Source organism: Chlamydotis macqueenii, chromosome 6 (assembly GCF_036417535.1).
Source record: "Chlamydotis macqueenii isolate bChlMac1 chromosome 6, bChlMac1.mat, whole genome shotgun sequence".
Taxonomy (NCBI): Eukaryota; Metazoa; Chordata; class Aves; order Otidiformes; family Otididae; genus Chlamydotis; species Chlamydotis macqueenii.
Window position 1 is genome coordinate 28,475,364 of NC_141561.1, and position 19,503 is coordinate 28,494,866.

General features: G+C 37.1%; 1 protein-coding gene across 1 annotated transcript; it reads left to right on the plus strand.

The window, feature by feature from the left end:
* The first annotated feature begins 1,489 nt into the window (after positions 1 to 1,489).
* On the plus strand, positions 1,490 to 18,364 carry ZDBF2 (zinc finger DBF-type containing 2). Its single transcript, XM_086750604.1, has 7 exons — positions 1,490 to 1,536; positions 3,794 to 3,905; positions 4,544 to 4,595; positions 5,122 to 5,177; positions 5,826 to 5,931; positions 6,755 to 6,882; positions 13,064 to 18,364. Exons 3-7 carry the CDS (start codon positions 4,569 to 4,571, stop codon positions 15,906 to 15,908), a joined length of 3,162 nt encoding a protein of 1,053 aa, XP_086606730.1. The 5' UTR covers positions 1,490 to 1,536; positions 3,794 to 3,905; positions 4,544 to 4,568; the 3' UTR covers positions 15,909 to 18,364.
* Positions 18,365 to 19,503: the final 1,139 nt, after the last annotated feature.

The window sequence follows — 19,503 nt, forward strand, 5'->3', positions numbered from 1 at the left end:
TTAAAATTAGTTCCAAGAGGTCATTTAGGTATTACAATTAGTTCCAAGAAGTCATTTAGGTATTACAATTAGTTCCAAGAGGTCATTTGTCCAGTTTTAGCTGGCTCCTGAAGGAGGCCCCTTGGTTCTTATCAGGACTGTCCTTGTGTGGGAGGTGCAGGACTTCTCGCAGGAGACCCCTTGGTTCTTATCAGGACTGTCCTTGTGCGGGAGGTGCAGGACTTCTCACTTCAGATAAAGAGTTCAAAGCACAAAGCAAGACCCCTCGGTTGGGGAATACAAGACTTCCCCCCCTCGGGTAGTTTTTACAATAGCTAGTTAGCAAAGCATCAAACGCTATTTGTATTAGCATGCACAGCAATAATCAATAAATGCCATATCTATTAAAGTTTCCTTAGCCCCTCTTCTCAGTTTCATAATCACACAACAGCGTCTTTTTACAGCAGCCTCGGTTTAAATTTTCTGTGTTATGGTGCATTTAAGACTATTTTATGGTGCATTCAAGACTATTTTTCTTCCCTCATTGCACAATCCAAGCCTGCATCTGCACCTTCTTTACACATAAGGGTGTTGGTTATCTTTGCATCTGCCTAGATTACTTTAAAAAATCCTGCTGCTTCAGCATAAAGAGAGAAACATGTAATAGCTGGTTTCCCACGGGAGATTAGATAAACGTTAAAAAAGCCTACAATTGAAAACAAAAGAGAACGTGAACCAAGGTCATATTCTTGAACTCATTTCTGGTGGGAGAAAAAAAAAAAAAAAAAGCAGCAGATCTAGCATAACTCAATCAAAAAGCCAAACCAAGACCTTTCACTTTCTGATGAAACCTACCTAAATATAAGGTACACCATGAAAAGCAAGTTATTTTTAATGACAGAAAATAAATTTTTAAAAAAAGTATAAACCCTATAGTCTGCTCTCAAGCATGTAAAGTGTTTTGAAGGAGAAAATAACTATCGCAGTTAACGAAATACAACTTATCAAAGCCGCTGCCACCCAAACCAGAAAAAACCCGCCCGGAGCTGACAAAAAGACACGACCGCGCGGTTTGTTGGAGCAGGTTTCCAGCGCCTTGGCTGGAGAAACCAAGGCTTTTCGGGCTCCATTCGAGCTGTGTTAACACAGGTAGAGGCGAAGACAGCCGCCGGGGCCTAAAGGGCGGCAGGCTGCGCCGGGCAGCCCCCCACTCTACCCAGGCAGCTGCCACCCTTCGCAGGGCCCAGAGCAGCGGAACGGCGGCGCCGGAGCGGCATGGCCTCGCCTCCCGCAGCGCGGGCGGGGCTGACCCGCGACAGGGGCGCACAGGAGCCCGAGCGAGACGCCGAAGCCAAGGCGGTGCCCGAAAGCAGTCAAGGAGCGGCGGCGCAGCCCCTCAGGCCTGGGCGGGAAAGGGCAGAGCCCCTCCCTTCCCCTCCCACAGCGCAGCCCTCTGCTCCGCCCCCGGCGCGCCGGCTCGGACCCGGAGCAGGAAGCGGAGGATGGCGTCCCTTGACCCCAGCGTGGCACGGAAGAGCTCACGGGGAAGTGATGGAGGTGAGACGGCGCCGGGGAGGGAGCCGAGTGGCGGGAATGCGCGCACGTTGGGGCCGTGTCCGCGCGCGCGCGCGGGCGTTACCGCCTGTGGGTGCCGCCAGCGTCCCCTCAGCCCCCTCCGCGGCGGGGGCGGGCGCGGAGCCGGGGCCGAGCGTGGCGAAGCTCCCTCAAAACAGAGCGGGGCCTTGCCCCTCTCAGCCAGCGGCGGGGCCTGGCAGCTGCCTGCGGCCCCGCCCCGGGCGGTGGCTGGACGGCGAGACGGGACGGAGGGGGAACCGTTGTGGCAGCGCAGCAGGGGCGGGCCCCGGAGCCCGAGCTGGTGCTGCGCGGCAAAAGCAGTTCCTGAAATGAGTTACCGCCTCCCTACCTGTGCTAGCACCCTTGGAAGACAGATAACTTTGTGCAAGGGAGAGTTTTTACCCGTGTTTTCTCTCTGTCTACCCAGCACAGACTTTCTCAGGTGGAGGGGCAGTAGAGGTTTTCGTGAGGTGTTTTTGGAAGAGCAGTGTTGATTGGTCTTTTTACCCCTTTGTATTTTATGTGTTGCAGTGCAGGAGTGACACTGTCTGGAGAGTTTCTTTGATGCCTTTGACACTTTTATATACTACCAGGATGCACCACTGACTTTTTTAAAAAAAAAAAACAAAAAAGACTTGTAAGGATTTGTAGTTAGGCTCTCCAAATTTTGGCAACACAAATAAGGCATCTGTGTAGGAGATTTGAGCTTGACTTCAGAGGGTAAGCAAATTGTATATATTTTGAGTTCAGATTTTTTTTCTTTGTCCTGTACACTAGTGTTCTCATAAAACACTGAGAAAAAGAGAACAGATTTTCCTCTCTTGTCACCTTTGTACATAAGTATCTCTGAACAATCTACCTCTGATGTTTTTCTGTCAGCTACTAAGCAATAAACAGGCTTTTACCAATTTTACCTTCCTCCAGTGAGAAATTCTGGTTCATTGAATCTACTCAGACTTTAGAAAGATGACAAGGAGATCCAGACTGGAGTAATTCAATGTAGTTATTTTCACAGTCCTGTGCTGTTTAAAGTTACTGTGCTCCTAGCTCAGTTTAAGTGTGCAGGAGTCTGTGTCTCAATTGAGGGTTGTAACCGACAGAACTGTAATTGCAAATAAGTGAGATCTCAGTAGCGTGCCACCGTTGAAATTATTCCTTGAAATAAGGAAATAATGAACCATTGTAGTAGTTATCCTCCAACTTATTGCAGTTACCACACATCTGTCAACCTGATGGTTTGTAGCCTCATATAGAAGCATCTTTTCTACATATATGAGAACAGGAAAGGAGAAAGGAAGGAATGATTCTTGTAAAAACAGTTTGTCAATGATAAAAAGTAAAAGCAGTTGATTTGAAACTCTTAAGTTTGTCATCCCGCAATTACATAAATCATAAGCCGAGAGCAGATCTAAGAATTGCTAAGTCCTGAATTTGGAGACAAGATGTCATACTTTCACTGTCATGCTGGTGACAGTGATTGTGCAAATTATTGTGGCCTTTTTATTTTCCTGTCTGTAATGCTAATGATAATACTTAATTGAGTATATAATTATTAATTTATAAAATGTTTTGAACATCCAACCTACTGTGACATTTCCAGTTAACGTATTATTGTAATGTCTAACCAATTTCTGTAACATAAGCAAAATAAAATGTTGTTTTTCTGAGCAGGTTCATGAATGATGATCAAAATGGATTCATTTCAATTTAGTTAATATTGAGGAATTTGTTTTCTGTTATTGTAGAAGTATACTTAATTTTGTGAGTGCTAGCATCCAAAATGACAACATTTAATACATAGGGACTGTGAGGAAGAAAGAAAGAGTAAAGTTATTCCAGAAGGAAGGGTTAACTTTTATGTAGGAAAGATTGTCAAAACAACTTCTGTAATAAAAAAGAAGGATCTGCTGCAGACTTCAATGGAACAGGCTGCCCAGAGAAGTGGTAGATGCCCCATCTCTGGAAACATTCAAGGCCAGGCTGGATGAGGCTCTGAGCAGCCTGATCTGGTTGGAGATGTCCCTGCTCCTTGCAGGGGGGTTGGACCAGATGACCTTTAAAGGTCCCCTCCAACCCAAACTATTTGATGATTCTATGGTTCAAAAAAGAGATTTATTCATTTTATTGACTGTTGTGTTTGCAAAGGAGTACAGAAAAATTTACGTGGCTTAGGGCATGGAAAACTTGCATTGCATTATTAACTCTATTTTAAAATGCTTTTAAACTTCATTGTTGCCAGGTGAGGTGAGAAAAGATAAGTGTCCTGCACTGCAAATGGCCTCCTGTTCAACATTTATTGTTTGTTAGTCTGGAGTCAGCTTTGCTGGGTGAAGAAGGTTGAAGACTCTAAGGTTTGTACTAGAAAGCTGACTGTATGCTTGCATTCCATAATGTAAAAGGACTATGTGAAACTCGGAAGCCCTTTATTTTTGGGCACGCTAAAGCGTGTAGCTGCATGTTGCTGCAGTCATATTTTAATTAAAAATTGTGGGATTCAATATTGGTTTGCAGGTCTTTTGAGCAATAAGAATTATTTTTCCAGCCTGGATAATTATTTTATATGGTCTAGGTTTTGTATGGTTTTTATCAGCATACATATTTTATCTTTTTTTAAAGGCACCTTAGGAATTAAATAATTAAATGTATTTGGCAAGGTTATTGCTTAATAACCTCACAGAGTCTAAGCTGTATTCATAAATATAGTATTTTGCTTTGTTAATTAGATCAGAAACTAGCCCCTTCTATCAAAACTAACATATATTTTTAAATATAGCATTAGGTAACCTAGTAAAGCAGAACTAGAATACTAGGTAACCTAGTAAAGTAGAAGTTTGTCTTTACCATGCAGTCTTTAAATCAAGTCTTGATCTATAGCTGAAACAATACAGTGCTTCCGAACAGCTTAGACTGAAGGACGAACTTGAGAATAGGCTTTACTATGTTGTTTTTTTTTTAAATTATTCTCAGTTATTTTATTTTTTACTTACAGATGTTTGACACAATCAAAGCATCTGATGAAGCTTCTGCTTCTTCAACACAAGGTGAGAAGTTTAAAGGAGATGGTTTTGTTGCAGTTATTATTTTTTTAATTTAATATTTAACAGTAGAAGCATTAGTTCACTTTGTAGTTTTAATTGTGTACTTTGATTTCCTAAATTTCATTACAGAACTTAGATGGAAGAAGAGACTTCTGAATCATTCGCAAAGATTCCATGTACATGTAATTTTCTTGTCCTGTAATAAGCTGTTTAAGACATGCTGCATTTTGTCTCAGTGATCACTGAGATTGTAGATTACTTAGTCTTGATCCCAGACAAATCAGTAGAAAAATTCCCATTCATCTCAACCGTGAAAGAGTAAAGCTTATTTTATGAAGCTCTTAGAGGAACTTTGAGGTCAAAAGGGTCTCTCCCTACATGCTTTCTTGAACTTACTAAACTTTCTGTCTTCCTTTAAAATAGTAGTTTTGACAAATGTGATATAAGGGAAGTAACTAATTGCAGGTAAAACTCTATTCTATCTTTTTGATGTTCTGGGGTTTTTGTGTTTTTGTTTTTTTTCCTATAGGAATTGAAAGACATGGTGTTGAAGGCTCTCTGCGACAGAACAGCAACAGCAGGTAAGTTAGATAATGTTCTGGCATCTAGCTTACTGCTTACCCAAAGTAAAATGGGAATTTAAATAATCTCTAAATAACCTTTACTAAAAGGTTTAAAATAACCTTTTCCGTTATCTTGTGTAATGGATGACAGTGATGCAATATAGATCAAGTGTATGATGGAGGTCCTTTTTATTTTGTACCCATATACTATTAAAAACTGTGGAGAAGGCACATTGTAGTGTCCAAAACTAATGTGTGGGTGTCAAGATTTCTTTGTCTTCAATCTATTTTTTTTAAATTTTAAAATATGAAAAAAACAGAAGAATGAAAAGATGACTCTACCTTTGTCTAGAGAGTCAATTCTCTTCAGATTTCATCCAACTGAAATTACCATTTGTGTTAGCTGTGCTTTCAACCTCTTATCCTTTGTTGTGCATTTAAGAAAAAATTTATTCAGTGAAATTTGCTTGGGAATACCTTAAAATATGGAGTCCTACTTACAATTACAATTACAATTTTGAAATAGAAACATTTATCTTGCAAGTTTCTTCCAGCTCTATACTGATATAGATATTTAGAATTTTAGCGTTAAGAACATGAATTAAATAACCCAACATTTCTTACTTTTTTTTTTACTAAAATGTCTTGGTAATATTACCTCTGCTTTTAGTTTACACACAGGAGGGCAAGAACATCCTCGACCTGGAGTATCCACTGTGCAAAATAGACAAGGATACTGCAACTGTTGCCATGTACACTACAGTAATCTGGAACAGGTGAGAAGGCTTCTGCATAGTTCAGCAACAGATAGCAAGGAGTACCAAAAGGCTTTATCAGCTTAGAAAATATCAGTCTCTACACTGAACAACCAATACTGAATAAAGAATAATCAATTTGTGAATTGTACAATGTTATACACTGAGAAGAAGATACCCTTCTTATCTGTTTCCAGTTAAAAAGATGCTGGTGGAGTGGCATGGCTACTGTAGTCTGCCTTTCTGAAGTGGCACGCTGCTGTGCATTGCATCCATTAGATTTATTTCAGTGGCTTTAATCTTGAGATCTGTATATATTGTGAAGTATTAGGGTTCATATGCTAGATATCAAGGCTGAAGAAATTTGATCAACTATTTTCTTTTATGTTCTTTAGCTCTGTCAGTTTACTGTCTTTTAGACTTTTTCAGTTAGAAAGTAGAAGCATATTTAATTTTCTATGCTTATGAAAATTCTCCTTAATTCACGTGACTTATAAAGTATTTACTCATATGAAGGTCAAGAATATTTTAACAGTAATTTACAGATACATTTAGAGTATTTGTACTGGTTACAAGATACTCGTGAGCAGCTGTCAGAGCTGCTAATTTAGGTTCTAGCTCAGAAAGATGTTTCAATGTATTTTAGTATCATTTGAAACTCCCTAAGCATGCTTTAAAATCTCATTGAATCAAGACCTTAAAGTAGAAAAGCCTGAACATTTTTCTTTTTATTTAAGTATTTTCATAGCAACAGTGTAATGTTTCACCTGGGAAGTAATTTTTAGGAACAGGCCAATGTGTTAACAGTGCTATTAAACTAGTCATCTGTTTTATCTTTCACCAGCATGTTTTCAGCTCCCAGCACAGACATTTTACCACATACTGTAGGAATCGTATGGGTACTACTAGCTTGATGGAGCGTTTCCTGCAAGATGTTTTACAGCACCATCCCCACAGATACCATGACAACAGGTATAATACAGCTGGCTTTTTTTTTTTTTTTTTAAAGTGTGTGTTGGTAGAATGCGCTTATTAAGAGTTCTTATTTCTGTTCCATTTTTAAGTGGTAAATTTTGCCCATTTGAGGTGAAACTTTCACATTGAAAACTATTTATAGAGGAGTGTATTTTATATAAACATTGTCCAAGAATATTGCTTTTGTGTTGTCTCTGAACTTTTAAACTTTGTTTTGCTACTTAAGGATTTGATACAGCACTATTGATAGCAATTAAATGTGAAGACCTGAAAAAAGAAGGAATATATGGGTCAGTGGGTGTAATGGCAGACTGTGCAGTCTAACATGCATTTACAAATTCTTATAATTTGGACTTTTTATGTATATATTATTGTAATTTTTATCATTCTGAGCTTTATATATATATGGTGTTTTTATGAAAGAGTTAATAATTTTGGTTTGTTGTTTGTGGATAATGTCAGGTGAATGTTTCTGATTAGTGTTTAATTATCCTTGCTGTTCACGCATTCAGTTAATACGTACATGAATTATATTAATTTGCCAGTTCATTAATGCTCAGATTTTGAAAAGTGTTCCCTTTATTTATCATGTACATGTTTAAGAGCGATAAGAGGGTCAGTGTGTAAGTTTTCTTTGTAGATGAAGGGAAGCCAATTAAATCTCATTCCTCGTTTGTTATGTTCTACAAGGCAGACAAAAATCCCAGTCTGAACCCGGCATCTCTTGATATACAACTCTGCTATAGATCTGACAAACAAGTAGGAGAATATTTTGTCTGAATGCAGTCATATTGATATTATCAGGAATGTGACAGAACAAGCTAATAGGCACGTCTATGACATATTAGCCCAGGACATGGATACATCACTACAAATAAATACATCTTTGCATCTCAAATAAATGCAATCCTTCTAGCTTAAGAACATCGACTTTTTTTTTTTTTTTGCCATGGAGAAAATACAGGATTCACTTTTAAACAACAGCCAAATGAAAAAAAGCCCTCTCTTGAGGGGCTGCTAATAGAAGCTTATTCCTCTGGTGAGCGAAGCCTACGAACTAGGAAGAACAAGCTACCTGTATTCCTCTTAAGTTGTTGGAAGAAGGAATGGAATGAGAAAAATAATGTACAAATTCTGGATGAACTTGGAGGGGTAAGGGGAGGAGTAATCCCAAATCTAAACAGAGTTTGGAGGAAGAAAAGTGAAGACGGGAAAGAAAGTGTGAATAGAGTTATGTTGCAAGCCTGCTCTGAAAAATGACTGAAAATGAAAGTCATGTTCTTAACTGATATCTGAGGCAAGAATTGGATTCTCTCTTATATAAAAACACTTGGATTGATACACAGTTTCACTCAGTTCTTAAATACTTGTTTTTACTATGTAACTGAATTCACATAAGGGATCTTAAGAATGGCCTTTAAAAGGATTAGATATATTTGTGAGACTTGATTTGTTTTGCAGAACGAGTATACCTAGTAGTGATGTTGAAAAAGGAAAAAATTCATCAGAGCTTTGCTTTATACTGAATTTCAAAGGATATTCGTGTTCTACCCCTCTCCCCGGTAAAAAATCCCACAAACCAACAAATCATTCCTTTCTCCAAACTCTTGGTGTAGAAGTTTTTTATGTAAAGATGTAATATTGAACATTTAAGAGAGTAAATCTTCACTCTGCTTTTGGGGGTAATTTGTAGCAAAACTGACAGAAATTCCTAACTCTATAGAACTGTAGTTCTATTCCCTCCCCTACAGAGACTTTTGCTTATAAGTAGTTTTTGAGAGTTGGATATAGGCTGTTAAGCAAGCTAGAAGCCTAGGAATTTGCTCTAGTTTATCCGTACCAAAATTGATTTAGTCCTATATTCAGTCTTCCTGCAGTTTCCAGATGCCATGTGTTGCACGCAAAGGTGGAAGAACTCTGAAGTGAGAAAAAGAAAATATTGTTTCTACTGCCTAGGCCTTTCCCTTAGGTCTTCTAATTCTGATCTGTAAGATTTTGAAGTTCAAACAAAGGGGCTTTATCTCAGAGCTTAGGTGGACAAGAATGCATGCAGCACTAGGGCACAGCAATTCAGCTGACAAGCATTGTTTGATAATCAGATGTATTTGATTATATTGCATTCATATGATAATAGAAATAATCCTCTTTTTTTTTTTAAAAAAAATAATTATATGAAGTTTCTCCTTTTGCTTAGTCAGTCCTGTAATCCATATCTGTACTCTGATGAATTGTATCTGCTTTTATTGGTTAACTAGAATTCCACTATATTCTAAAAGATTATACACCTTTGACTGAGGAAAATGTTGTATTTTGGGAGTACATAGGGAATATTGCAGGTTGTGTCATTAAAACTTTATTAATTTTCTTTTAAAATAACGCATCTTGAGCAAGGAGGAGTTACATACTGCTGTTGGTGAATCAATGTGGCTTGTTAGGATCATGCAAAGTATGTTGTAAGTTTTGTCCCTTGTTTATCAAAATTTGACTGAACATCCCTATTGTATTCCTTTATTTAAATTATTCAGAGGATCCTTTTAGCATTCCCTTCTAATCTGAAGATTTTAATACTTTAGCGATAAAAAATTTTGAAAGGAGCAAGTAAGTTATAAAACTTAGCCTGAGCATTCTACTTCCTATTTTTTGTTGTGAGGATGAGTGATTTTTCAGCCCTCCTATTTGATATTAGCAACCAGTTCTTGGTGTTTCCTTGGTTTTGTTGGTTTTTTTTTCCTCCCCTGATGATTGTTTAGCTTTTTAATAGACTCCCAGGGACCTGAATGAAAATCTTTTGCATATCGAAATAGTAAATCTTTTCTTCTTTATCTGCTCCTTTATCAGTGCCTAACACATGATCCAGAGATTAGTGAACTGCAGCTTTTTCTTTTGAGAAATCTTGATGGTGGCTAGCTCTTCAGTCTTCCAGCTATTTTATTTTGTTTTAATTTTTGTTACTTGAGGTAACTTGCCAGGTTGAGCTCAAAAAGCTTTTAGTGGCCGTGAAACTTTTTATATTGCCACCTACAACTTCATTATGTTTTTAAAAGTCAGCAATGTATTTACCATCTTCCAGTCTTGTAACTGTATTTATTTATAACAGAAAAGTTTTATTGTGGCATTTTTTTTCTTGAGACTTTCAGCCTGTGATGGTATTCCATATGCATTACCAGGAATAAAAACAAGGTCTGTAGCAGGTATCAATTAAATATCCTTTACACTACAGAGGAAAAATATAATTTGACATCTCAATGACGTAATTTTTGTTTTCTTGTTCCTTTGACCAAGAAAACCATATCTTCTGCAAGATTCCTGCTTCTGGTGTGCATGACAGCTACCACTTCAGTTTCATTACTTTCACTTAAATTGTGTATTACTACAGTATGCAAAGATACATGCGTTCACCACTCCTACACTCACACGCTCTCACCACATATCGTTTTTACAGATATGGGAACACATACATGTCCTGTACATGCTTTTTTTTGAACCCTATGTAAAATTTTAACAAGCCAAATGGTGGTCTTTGTCTTCCAAACTTTGGCAAGTAAACCAAGGTAAAATTTTGCAACATGAATTTTTCAGCATTTTGTGTTTGGACTCAAGAAAAACCTGGACTCAGCTTTACCTGTGGAGCCATAGGTAGTGAGTCTGTAAAAACAAACATCTTTTCTGGGGGCTATGTTAATACAACTGGCACCATTAGTTCAAATCAAGCACTGGCAGTCAATATTTGATATGTACATCACTTAAGTGAATGAAGAATAATATGCTAAAAGTCAAAATAAAATATAAATTACTTCATTATGAATATCATGCAGTGCTTTATCACTTTTTATGTGGCCAGTGTGATTTTTGTTATGAGTTGCAATGTTTGGAGGAGATTTGAGCTACAGAATGTACATGTGACTGCCCTTGTCTTTTGTCTTTCCTTGGAAGGCCTTTTTTGGTTTTTTGGGGTTTTTTGGGGTTTTTTTTGGGTTTTTTTTTTTTTTTTGTTTGATGGACAGTGTTTCAGTCCCTGCACTGTCAAATACCTTGTAGGTCTTGGTCTTACGATAACTTTAATTTCCATGCTGTTTTGCATTAAAAAGTTGTTTTGTTTATGACTGTTAGTGGCTTTGTCTGTTGTTCTCCTCATATGACCTCAATAAATAGGGTGTTCAGCACTCATAATACTTAGTACTCTGTGAAGCAGTCTGGGAGCTGTTAGTAATTATTTTTGAGAGACCAAGGAGAATATTTGGTGTTTCAGAAGGACTGGGAAAAACCAAATGTAGTGATTTATCAGTAGGGGCAGAGAGAGGACCTGCTTGCAGACTTCTTTCCTTAAATTACAGTATTTCCCTGAGAACTAAATAACCAGACTCTTCATAAGAATCTAGGAGACAATGAAGTGATGAGTAATGGTTACTGCTGATTTAGTCAGGAAAAATCAGATCAGGCCATCCTAATTTCCTACTATTAGAGGATAACAGACCTTTTGAATAGAGGAGAATCAGCAATCTTGGTGCCATCTGTCATGTCACATCTATCATGCCATCTGTCAAAAGCCAGCTTTTGACATGTTCTTATATAAGGTTTATAAGCAAGCTAAGGAAAATGTGGTTGGAGATTAAATGGTGATGAAATGAATATGTATCTGGCTGGAAAACTGTGTTTCTACTTGTTAGTGGCTCAAAGAGAGAGAAAGCAAAATCTGACGGTGGATCACTGAGCCCTATTCTGAGCTTTGAAGTAGGTGCTTTCAAGTATGAGTTATTGGTGGGAGCAAGTGCGGAGTTTTGTTTGTTTGGGTGGTGATCCTGTGAAGTACACTTTTCTGGACTAAATCTTGTTAACTCTGTAGAGTTCAAATGTCAGTTTTAAATTTTTTTTTAAACATTGGCCAAACCTATATTTTTTTTTTCAACTATAAAACAGTTCTTCCGAGCTGAGACTTCTTCTTTTATCTGTCATCTCAGTAAAAGGCTGAGACATAGCTATATTTAGATAAGTTCTTTTGTGATTCTTTTCTTTTTTTTTTTTTTTTTTTTTTTTTCAGTGTGAAGTAGCTAGTTAGAAATTCTTGCTACACGTTTGCTTGGTATCAGCTAGCTTTATTAATAACTGATATCTGAGTCCTTCACGGACTTCTGCACATGTTGACATGTTAAGCATTGCTAATTCTAGTGGTTCCTGACTGATTTTTAACTTTCAGTAAATATGAAAGCTGAATTTTTATAACCAAGGAAATTATGATAAAATTTGTTTACAATACTTCTGTTAGCAGATGAATGCACTATAAGAGGCTGTCTGCTGTGTATTAAAGTAAGCATCCATTTGGGTCTCACAAGTTCTGGTTATAACTTTCAGATGCAACGTAGTATTCTCACTTCAGTTATCTGTATTTTTAAAAAAATTATTTCCATTGGATTTGCCCAACTGTTACACATTGAAGCCTTGTGATTTCCTGTGTTGCATTAGCGAAATAGTCTATGTCTATCTGTTCTGGTAATTCTGCGAGACATAAACACTTGTATTTGAGGCAGTCCTAAAGACAGAACTGCCAGTTACAGAATATATAAAAATCTCCTGTTGTCACAGTGAGGCTGAACGATGATAACTTGACTTCTTATAGAAGTGAGTCGGAAGCTGTAGAAAGCTTACTGTGAGAAACAGTAAGCCTGGAATTCCTTGGCAACATGTGCAGGGTTTCTATCAGGGAACGTTTTGTAGGGAAAGGAGCATTTATACTCAATAGTATTTTTATACTATGCCATATTACAGTGTTCCGTTTCTCCACAAAAGCTCAATATTAATTAATGATAGTTTTACCAGTGACATAACCTCTTTATAAACTCACCATTTCAAACAAAGGAAATATCTTTACTTTTTCTTGCTTTGCTGTGTTTATAAAATTATTGTAATATATGTTTGGCCATTCTTAATGGGTGATTGCATGAAAAGGGTCACCAATCACTGCCTGAATTGTTATCTTTAGCTTTATGGAACATTCCCCCACCCCCTCCGCCATTTTAAAAAAATGGAATATCTTTGCTAAAGTAGAAGAGCTGGTAACTTGAGTTTGTTCATTAGGTATGATGCACTCTAGGTAATTATTTTATTTTTTAAAAAACACTATTGTTTGTAAAGCATATTTACTGTATTCATATAAGGTGGGATGTTTTTCCCTCCCCTTTAGACCAACCTATGATGACATGCCACTTCCTGTCACTCCAGAGGCTGCTAGGATTGCTTGCCTATCCCTAGAAGAGAAGGAGAAAAAGAGGAACAGAGACAAACAGGAGATTTCCGGCAAAGACCAGGCGTCCATTGGTGAAATATGCTCTTCTGCTCCATGCCTGTCTCATGAAGGCACAAAGAAAACTTCAGTATCACAAGCATTTATTAAAAAACTAGAAAGAGGACAGGAACCCGTTACAAGAATATTGCAGCAGTCTGTGGGCGTTTGTAGCAATGAGAAATGGGGTACCCTGAAAGATGCTCAAATTGCAAATCATAGCCATGAAGGCCCGTTTACAGTTGTGAGCCCTGTACCTCAGCATTCTTCTGTCAGTCCTTTAATTCATAGTTCTTCTGTTAATCCTAAAACAGGAAAAAATGTTAGGAATGTGGCAGCATCAAATTTTATTCCACATAGTGGATGTGATAAAAGAGGAACAGAGGTGTGCAATAGTGATGTGTTATTGAACTCATGCTTGAATCATGCTCCGACACTGGTTCACCGAAAATGCCCTTCAGTTTCTCATCAGAATCCTATGTGCAGCCACAGCAACTCTTTGTGTATTACCTCAGGTCAATCTCTCTCAAAACGAGATGGTTTACGAACTCAGGATGAAACTTCGGTGTCTGATTTCCATCTCAGGGATACTGTGGGTATCAGCAGCTCCCTAGACCTTGGGACATCCCCACAACTAATAAGATGCAAAAACGTGAAGAAGAACAGAGGTGATGAAAGTTCAGTGGATGAAACTATTGAGGATGTTATTTTGAAATACTGCCATGGAACTACATCTGAAGAAATTGATTTCAAAGAAGAGAATAATCCCTGTTTAACGTTTTCGTCACTTCTGGACCATACTCATTTAGAGGGTTCTGAAATGAGTTTTGACTGTGATGCACCTATTCAGGCAGGAACAGACTTACCCAAGGCAGCTATAAAAGATATTGAATTCCTAAAAGAGGTCCAAATAAGTTTGCAAGATAACGACTATGGAACACAGCTCTCTTCTATTTTAAAAAGTGAGTCAGTAGAGAAAACGGAAGCAGTGAAACAGGATGTCATAGTTCGTACAGAAGAGCCGGTTCTTCCAGCTCTGCCTCATGTGCCTCCTTCTTTTGTGGGAAAGACTTGGTCTCAAATAATGTATGAAGATGATATAAAAATTGAAGAACTCGTGCGTGATTTCAGGGAAGGTCGTTTTCGCTGCTACTTTGACAGTGAATCCTCAGCCAACTATACAGGGAAGAGAATGAAGAAAAAAAAGCAGAAGGATGAGAAAAAGAACAATATTATTGAGGGTAATAGAACAGAAAGTGCATCAGTTAAAGCATTGCCAGAATTTAATGATGCTTTAAGTGGCGACTCTGATTTTGATAATGCATTTTTAGCCTCAGATACACTATGCAACCCACAAATTCTTAAAATGCCTAGGAAAAGGACATGGCGCCTGGCTTCAAGATGCCAGGTGGTTAAAGTCAGCCATGGCACCCAAACAAGTCTATTGAACTACCCAGTAGCAAAAAGAAAAATGTCTAGAAGGGAATCTGATCCATCTGATCAGAAAGCAAGCATCATGTGGCCAGAGAATGAAAAAACTCCAAACATGAAAACTAGACTATGTGCCCTTAAACTTCCTGAGTCCTATAGCAAAATTATGAGTCCTGTACAGCCCAAGACAGTGGTGTACGTACTTTCATGCCCAGAGATAAAACAGTGTAAAGGTAAACCTATAGATATTCCCAAAATGAGGAAAAATCGTAACTCCACAGATAGCAAGGACTCTGTAAGGTATAAATACAAACAGTGTTCTTTCAAGTATTATGACCCACTGACAAATCGAATTCTGAAAACGCCTCCAAAGAGTACAGTTGGAGAAAAGACCAAAAAGCCCTCCCATGTTCGACAGCTTTTCAGAAGTCTCAGCTTTGATGTAAACATGAGGAAACTAGCTGATGCACAGAGAGAAAGCACGCCATCAAAGTCACGCAATTGGTCAGGCTTCTATAGTTCATCTTCAGCATCTCTCCTGCCAGATCCAGTTAAAGTGAATGATGCAACCTCAAGTCAAAAGGCAGATGGATCTTCTGTTTCCATGGAAAGAACTGATTGTCTGGTGTCTGGTCACTCTGAGAGCTCTTTTAAACACCTGGTCATTTCACCTTTGAACTCTCAGCAGTCTGCAGTGGAAGGAGATGTTAGATTAACTCCATTTAACAGCAGAGTTAGCAAAACTCCTCTGACCTCCATCAGGAATGAGCAGTTAGAGAGGGAGAATCCAAAAGCAATATGGAAGAGAAAAGAAGGCACTAATAAAGAACCAGTTTTTTCTAGAAAGGCTGCAGGACTACTGTCTGTCAGATGTACTGTTGGGAGGAGAGGAAACGGAGTAAGTGCAGGCAAACAAGCTTCCAGAACTAAAAAACAGCAAAAAGAGGGGATGAGAAGGAAACTTCGTCCTCATGCCCAGAAATCTTCTGCTTTCTCCATCCATAGGTGCCAGACAAGGAAAACTGCAGTAGGAAAGCACCTTAAGAAAGAAAAGCCTGATGCTAAAAAATTAAAGATGAGGAGAAAACCAAAAAGGACCTTTCTGAACTCAACAGTTGTCACAGGGATTCCTGAAAAGAGGCAGAAAGTCACATCGGAATCTTTTCCTAAGAAGCCAGAGCGAGCTTCTTCCAAAGTCAGGAACTGGGAAGCAGGTGGAGATCGGGGTCGCCCTAGCACTGTGAACCAACCCTCTAGAAGAACTTCTGCTGTACCGTTACTTCGAAACTGTCTGGTTCTACCAGGTGAGAGCTAGCTACCAAAAGAACTTTTTTTTTTTTTTTTTTTTTCATATAGCCAGCACCTGGAAAAAGTTTGAGGAAAAGGAAAGGGAACAAAAGGAGGTCATAGATGAAGCAGCTGAAAGTGCTAGAGCTGCGGAAAGTGCAAAGCCATTCTGATGTGAAACAAGTGTAACTGTAAACTCAGCGTTTGTTCCTGGAATATGAGGACATAATGTATTGCACTGTTCTACTGTGTTAAGCTGCAAAAGTTGTGCATTTGAGGTAAAAAGCACTTAGAATCCTATTTGCTAGACTTCACCTGTACATCAGAAAAATGGGCTTGAATAGTATCATATTGTTTTTAGAGTATTATCAGTGCGTAATAGTGCACTATAATAAGGTGAATTACAAGCTGTATTAATGAATTGTGCCTATTCTCATTTTTCCACATAATTTTAAACTGCAAAAATGACTCAGTTGTTATGCCAGAAATTAAATGATGATACATTAATCTGAGCTGAATTCTGTGTATGTATTTTGTGTTTGTGTATATGCACACCTCCTTCAACACATAATATATACTTGCCTATGGAATGGCATTAGAATTAGTACAGTATGATACAATTCAGATCAATTCAGTACTTTCTTGAAATGAAATATAATTGTACATGTTTTTATATTGACTTTTTTTTTCCTGAAACCATGTCCAAAGCAATTTGGACAAAAAGTCACTGTGGGCTCTCATCAAGCAATAATGGACCGTGCTGGTAAGGAAATATGTTTCTCTAAGGCACTGTTCAAATGGTGGTCACTAAAGTGGAATCTCAAATTCCAAAAGAAATACAGGCTTAGAGTCTGAGTTGCGTTTTTTGTTGTTGTTGTTTTTCTTTTTAAATATCGTATTGATTGACTTTATAGGTGAAGTTCACATTCCTTAGTTGGGGGATGGAAAAGTTATAATAGAAACAAATAGCAGTGAGTTGTTCTAGAATGTTAACCTTAAGTTTCTGTGCTTTTTAAGTTTTAATTGGGTATACTGTTGGTTACATTTTTATGTACTATAGTTGAAACTTTCTTTTTAAATTTTCAGTAAAATATTTAAATAAACTTAAAGCAGTATCCATCTAAATGTATTAAAGTTCAAATATCTGTTTAAACAGATATTTAAATACCTGTTTAAAAATATTTAGTTTAATTAAAATTATATTCCATAGTGATTCATGTTTGGCCACTGATGCTGGAACTACTGTGATTTTATGGCAAAAAATACCATAGTGTTTTGGTTAGTTTTTTTGTTTGTTTGTTTGTTTGGGTTTTTTTAAATAGTTATTATGATGACAGCTTATTTGATGTGTTTAGCAGACATAAACCCCAGTCTTGCAGATGTTTCTATGCTTTGAAATCCAAGATTAATTGTTCATTTGTATTAAGTTAAGCATCATCACAATCAGGGCTCTGGTTTTGGTATATTATATCTGCAATTTGGTATATTATACAATCCATCTTATTTTAAAGGTCTTTGTAGATTCTTTAGTTGTACAATACATCTTTAAGAACACAAGAAAAACTTAGAAAATATCAAACTCTGCTCTCTCTGACATCTAACATGGTATCTGTGTATTTTCCCCTTAAAAACCAAAACCATCCTTGATTCATTTTCTGAAGTGTCACGGGTCACTGATTCGGATTGAGATAAAGATGGACTTTGAAATATTTTATTTTAGTATCTGAAGGAAATATAAAAGCTGTCATCATAAACCACTTGTTCAAAACATATTTTGGGAATTCTTTTAATGTATGTGCATATTTCCCAGGATAAATAAAAGATGAGTGTGTACTTAGCCCAGCTGGAAAGTAGGTTCCTTTACAAGTCAAATATGGTCTCACAGATTTTTGATTTTTTTTTTTAATTTATTTTGTATTTGAAATAAAAGTTTATTTCTATGGATGAATTTTCCTATAGTTGTGAGTAGACACAGACTCTTATGACCATATTGCAAGTCACTGGAAAATGAAGGGTTATAATATGAGTTCATATAGCCCTCTTAACTAATTGTGCCTGTATAATTTAATATTTTGTCTAATATAAAGCTAATTTTTTTAAAGCAAAGTTTTAAAGGAATGGTTTTTATAGAAAGGCTAATTTTTAGATAAAGCAAAAGAAGATTTTAAAATAAAGTTTGTTTTAAAGCAAAGTTTTAAATTATAGATAAGTCCATTCTAACATTTTTATGATACAAGAATGTTTTCCTGTCTAACTTCTTCCATTTTATTTTTCACAACATTGTACACATGAAGAGTATGAATTGTTTTGTGTGTGAGTAAGGTTTAATGCATATTGTACTTTTAGATCACTAGTGCGTATTTGTTTACAGCCAAAAATACTGTTTTCCGTACTCATTCATTGGAAGCTTGTGTTTCTCCACCACACAACTTTTCCTTGAAACCTTGAGTAATGAAAGTATGTTGAGGACTGTAGAATGACTAATATTTTTGCCTGTGATGTCTTTTTTTTTTTTTTTTTTTTTCCTCTCTTGGAAATAGTAGACCCCCTTGTCAAGGTGGGTTTTTTAAAAAGAAAAATGTATTCTATTTAAATAAAAGTGTAAGTAGCTATATATTTTCCTTTAAAAAAGTATGAAATGTACCAATTTTTAAAAATTTTTTTTTAAATAAGACTTGGGGTACAAGTCTGTGGTTGACATCATCAAAGTAAGGTTTACTGTAAGCTTGGATGTTACTTTATGCCTCACTTCTGACTGTTTAGAAACCTCTTCTGTGCATGCTCAATGACTACTAGGAAAAAGGGGAGATTGTGATATGAGAAGTAAATGTAGAAACTGCTTTGGAAAAAGAATTGATGAAGATATGTGCAAAACATAGAAAATTGCAGACACACTTAAAATATCATATGCATGAAGGAGAAAAGAGAAGTTTTCTGGGGTCTTGAGGAATTAGTCAAACACTTCCCTATTAGATAAATGATAGAGGTTCTGCTGCCATAATTGAATAGCATGTTGTTTCGTTAGCAGCATGGCTGAAACTTCGAAACATGATTTTGAAGTCTACACCAATGGAAAGCTTTAGAGCTGAAATACTTTCTCACTGAAATTGATGGGAGGCTTGATTGGTTTTGGGTCAGGGGTTGGGGTTTGGTTTTTGGGTTTTTTTTTTGTTTGTTTTTTAACATTAGTGGACAAAAGTGTTTGTCAATATGTTTGCATGTCTTAATCTAGAGAAGCAACAAAAGGTAACTGGATTAAAGAGGAATGAAATAATGCTTCTTGATGTAATTGGCAGCAGTTAGATGCAGGTTATTTCATGATAGTTGAGAAAAATGTTATAATTTCTCCTATGCATATGTAATTTTGACCTTCTGCTAGTTCATACTTATGGTTTTTGTACAGCTCATAATTTAAAAAAAGTCTCTCTTCCCACAAAGTACTCTTTCAACCTTTTTAAAACAGTCTTATTGTAAGGATCTTATTTTTTATTACTCACTTGTTTTGTGAACCTTGAGTGTGACTCAGACTCATACTGTGCTAGGCCCTAACCAAACAGAATAGCAAGTCCCCAAATCTTTAGGTGTCTGACACTTGCACCTAGCAGTTCTTCAGTTCCTTTTAT

Excerpts from the sequence above, each read along its gene's own strand:
- ZDBF2 (XM_086750604.1), top strand. The coding sequence starts at position 4,569 with ATGAAGCTTCTGCTTCTTCAACACAAG. Across the intron at positions 5,178-5,825 it reads AGAACAGCAACAGCAGGTAA|TTTACACACAGGAGGGCAAG; the intron begins GTTAGATAATGT and ends CTCTGCTTTTAG. Across the intron at positions 5,932-6,754 it reads ACTACAGTAATCTGGAACAG|CATGTTTTCAGCTCCCAGCA; the intron begins GTGAGAAGGCTT and ends ATCTTTCACCAG.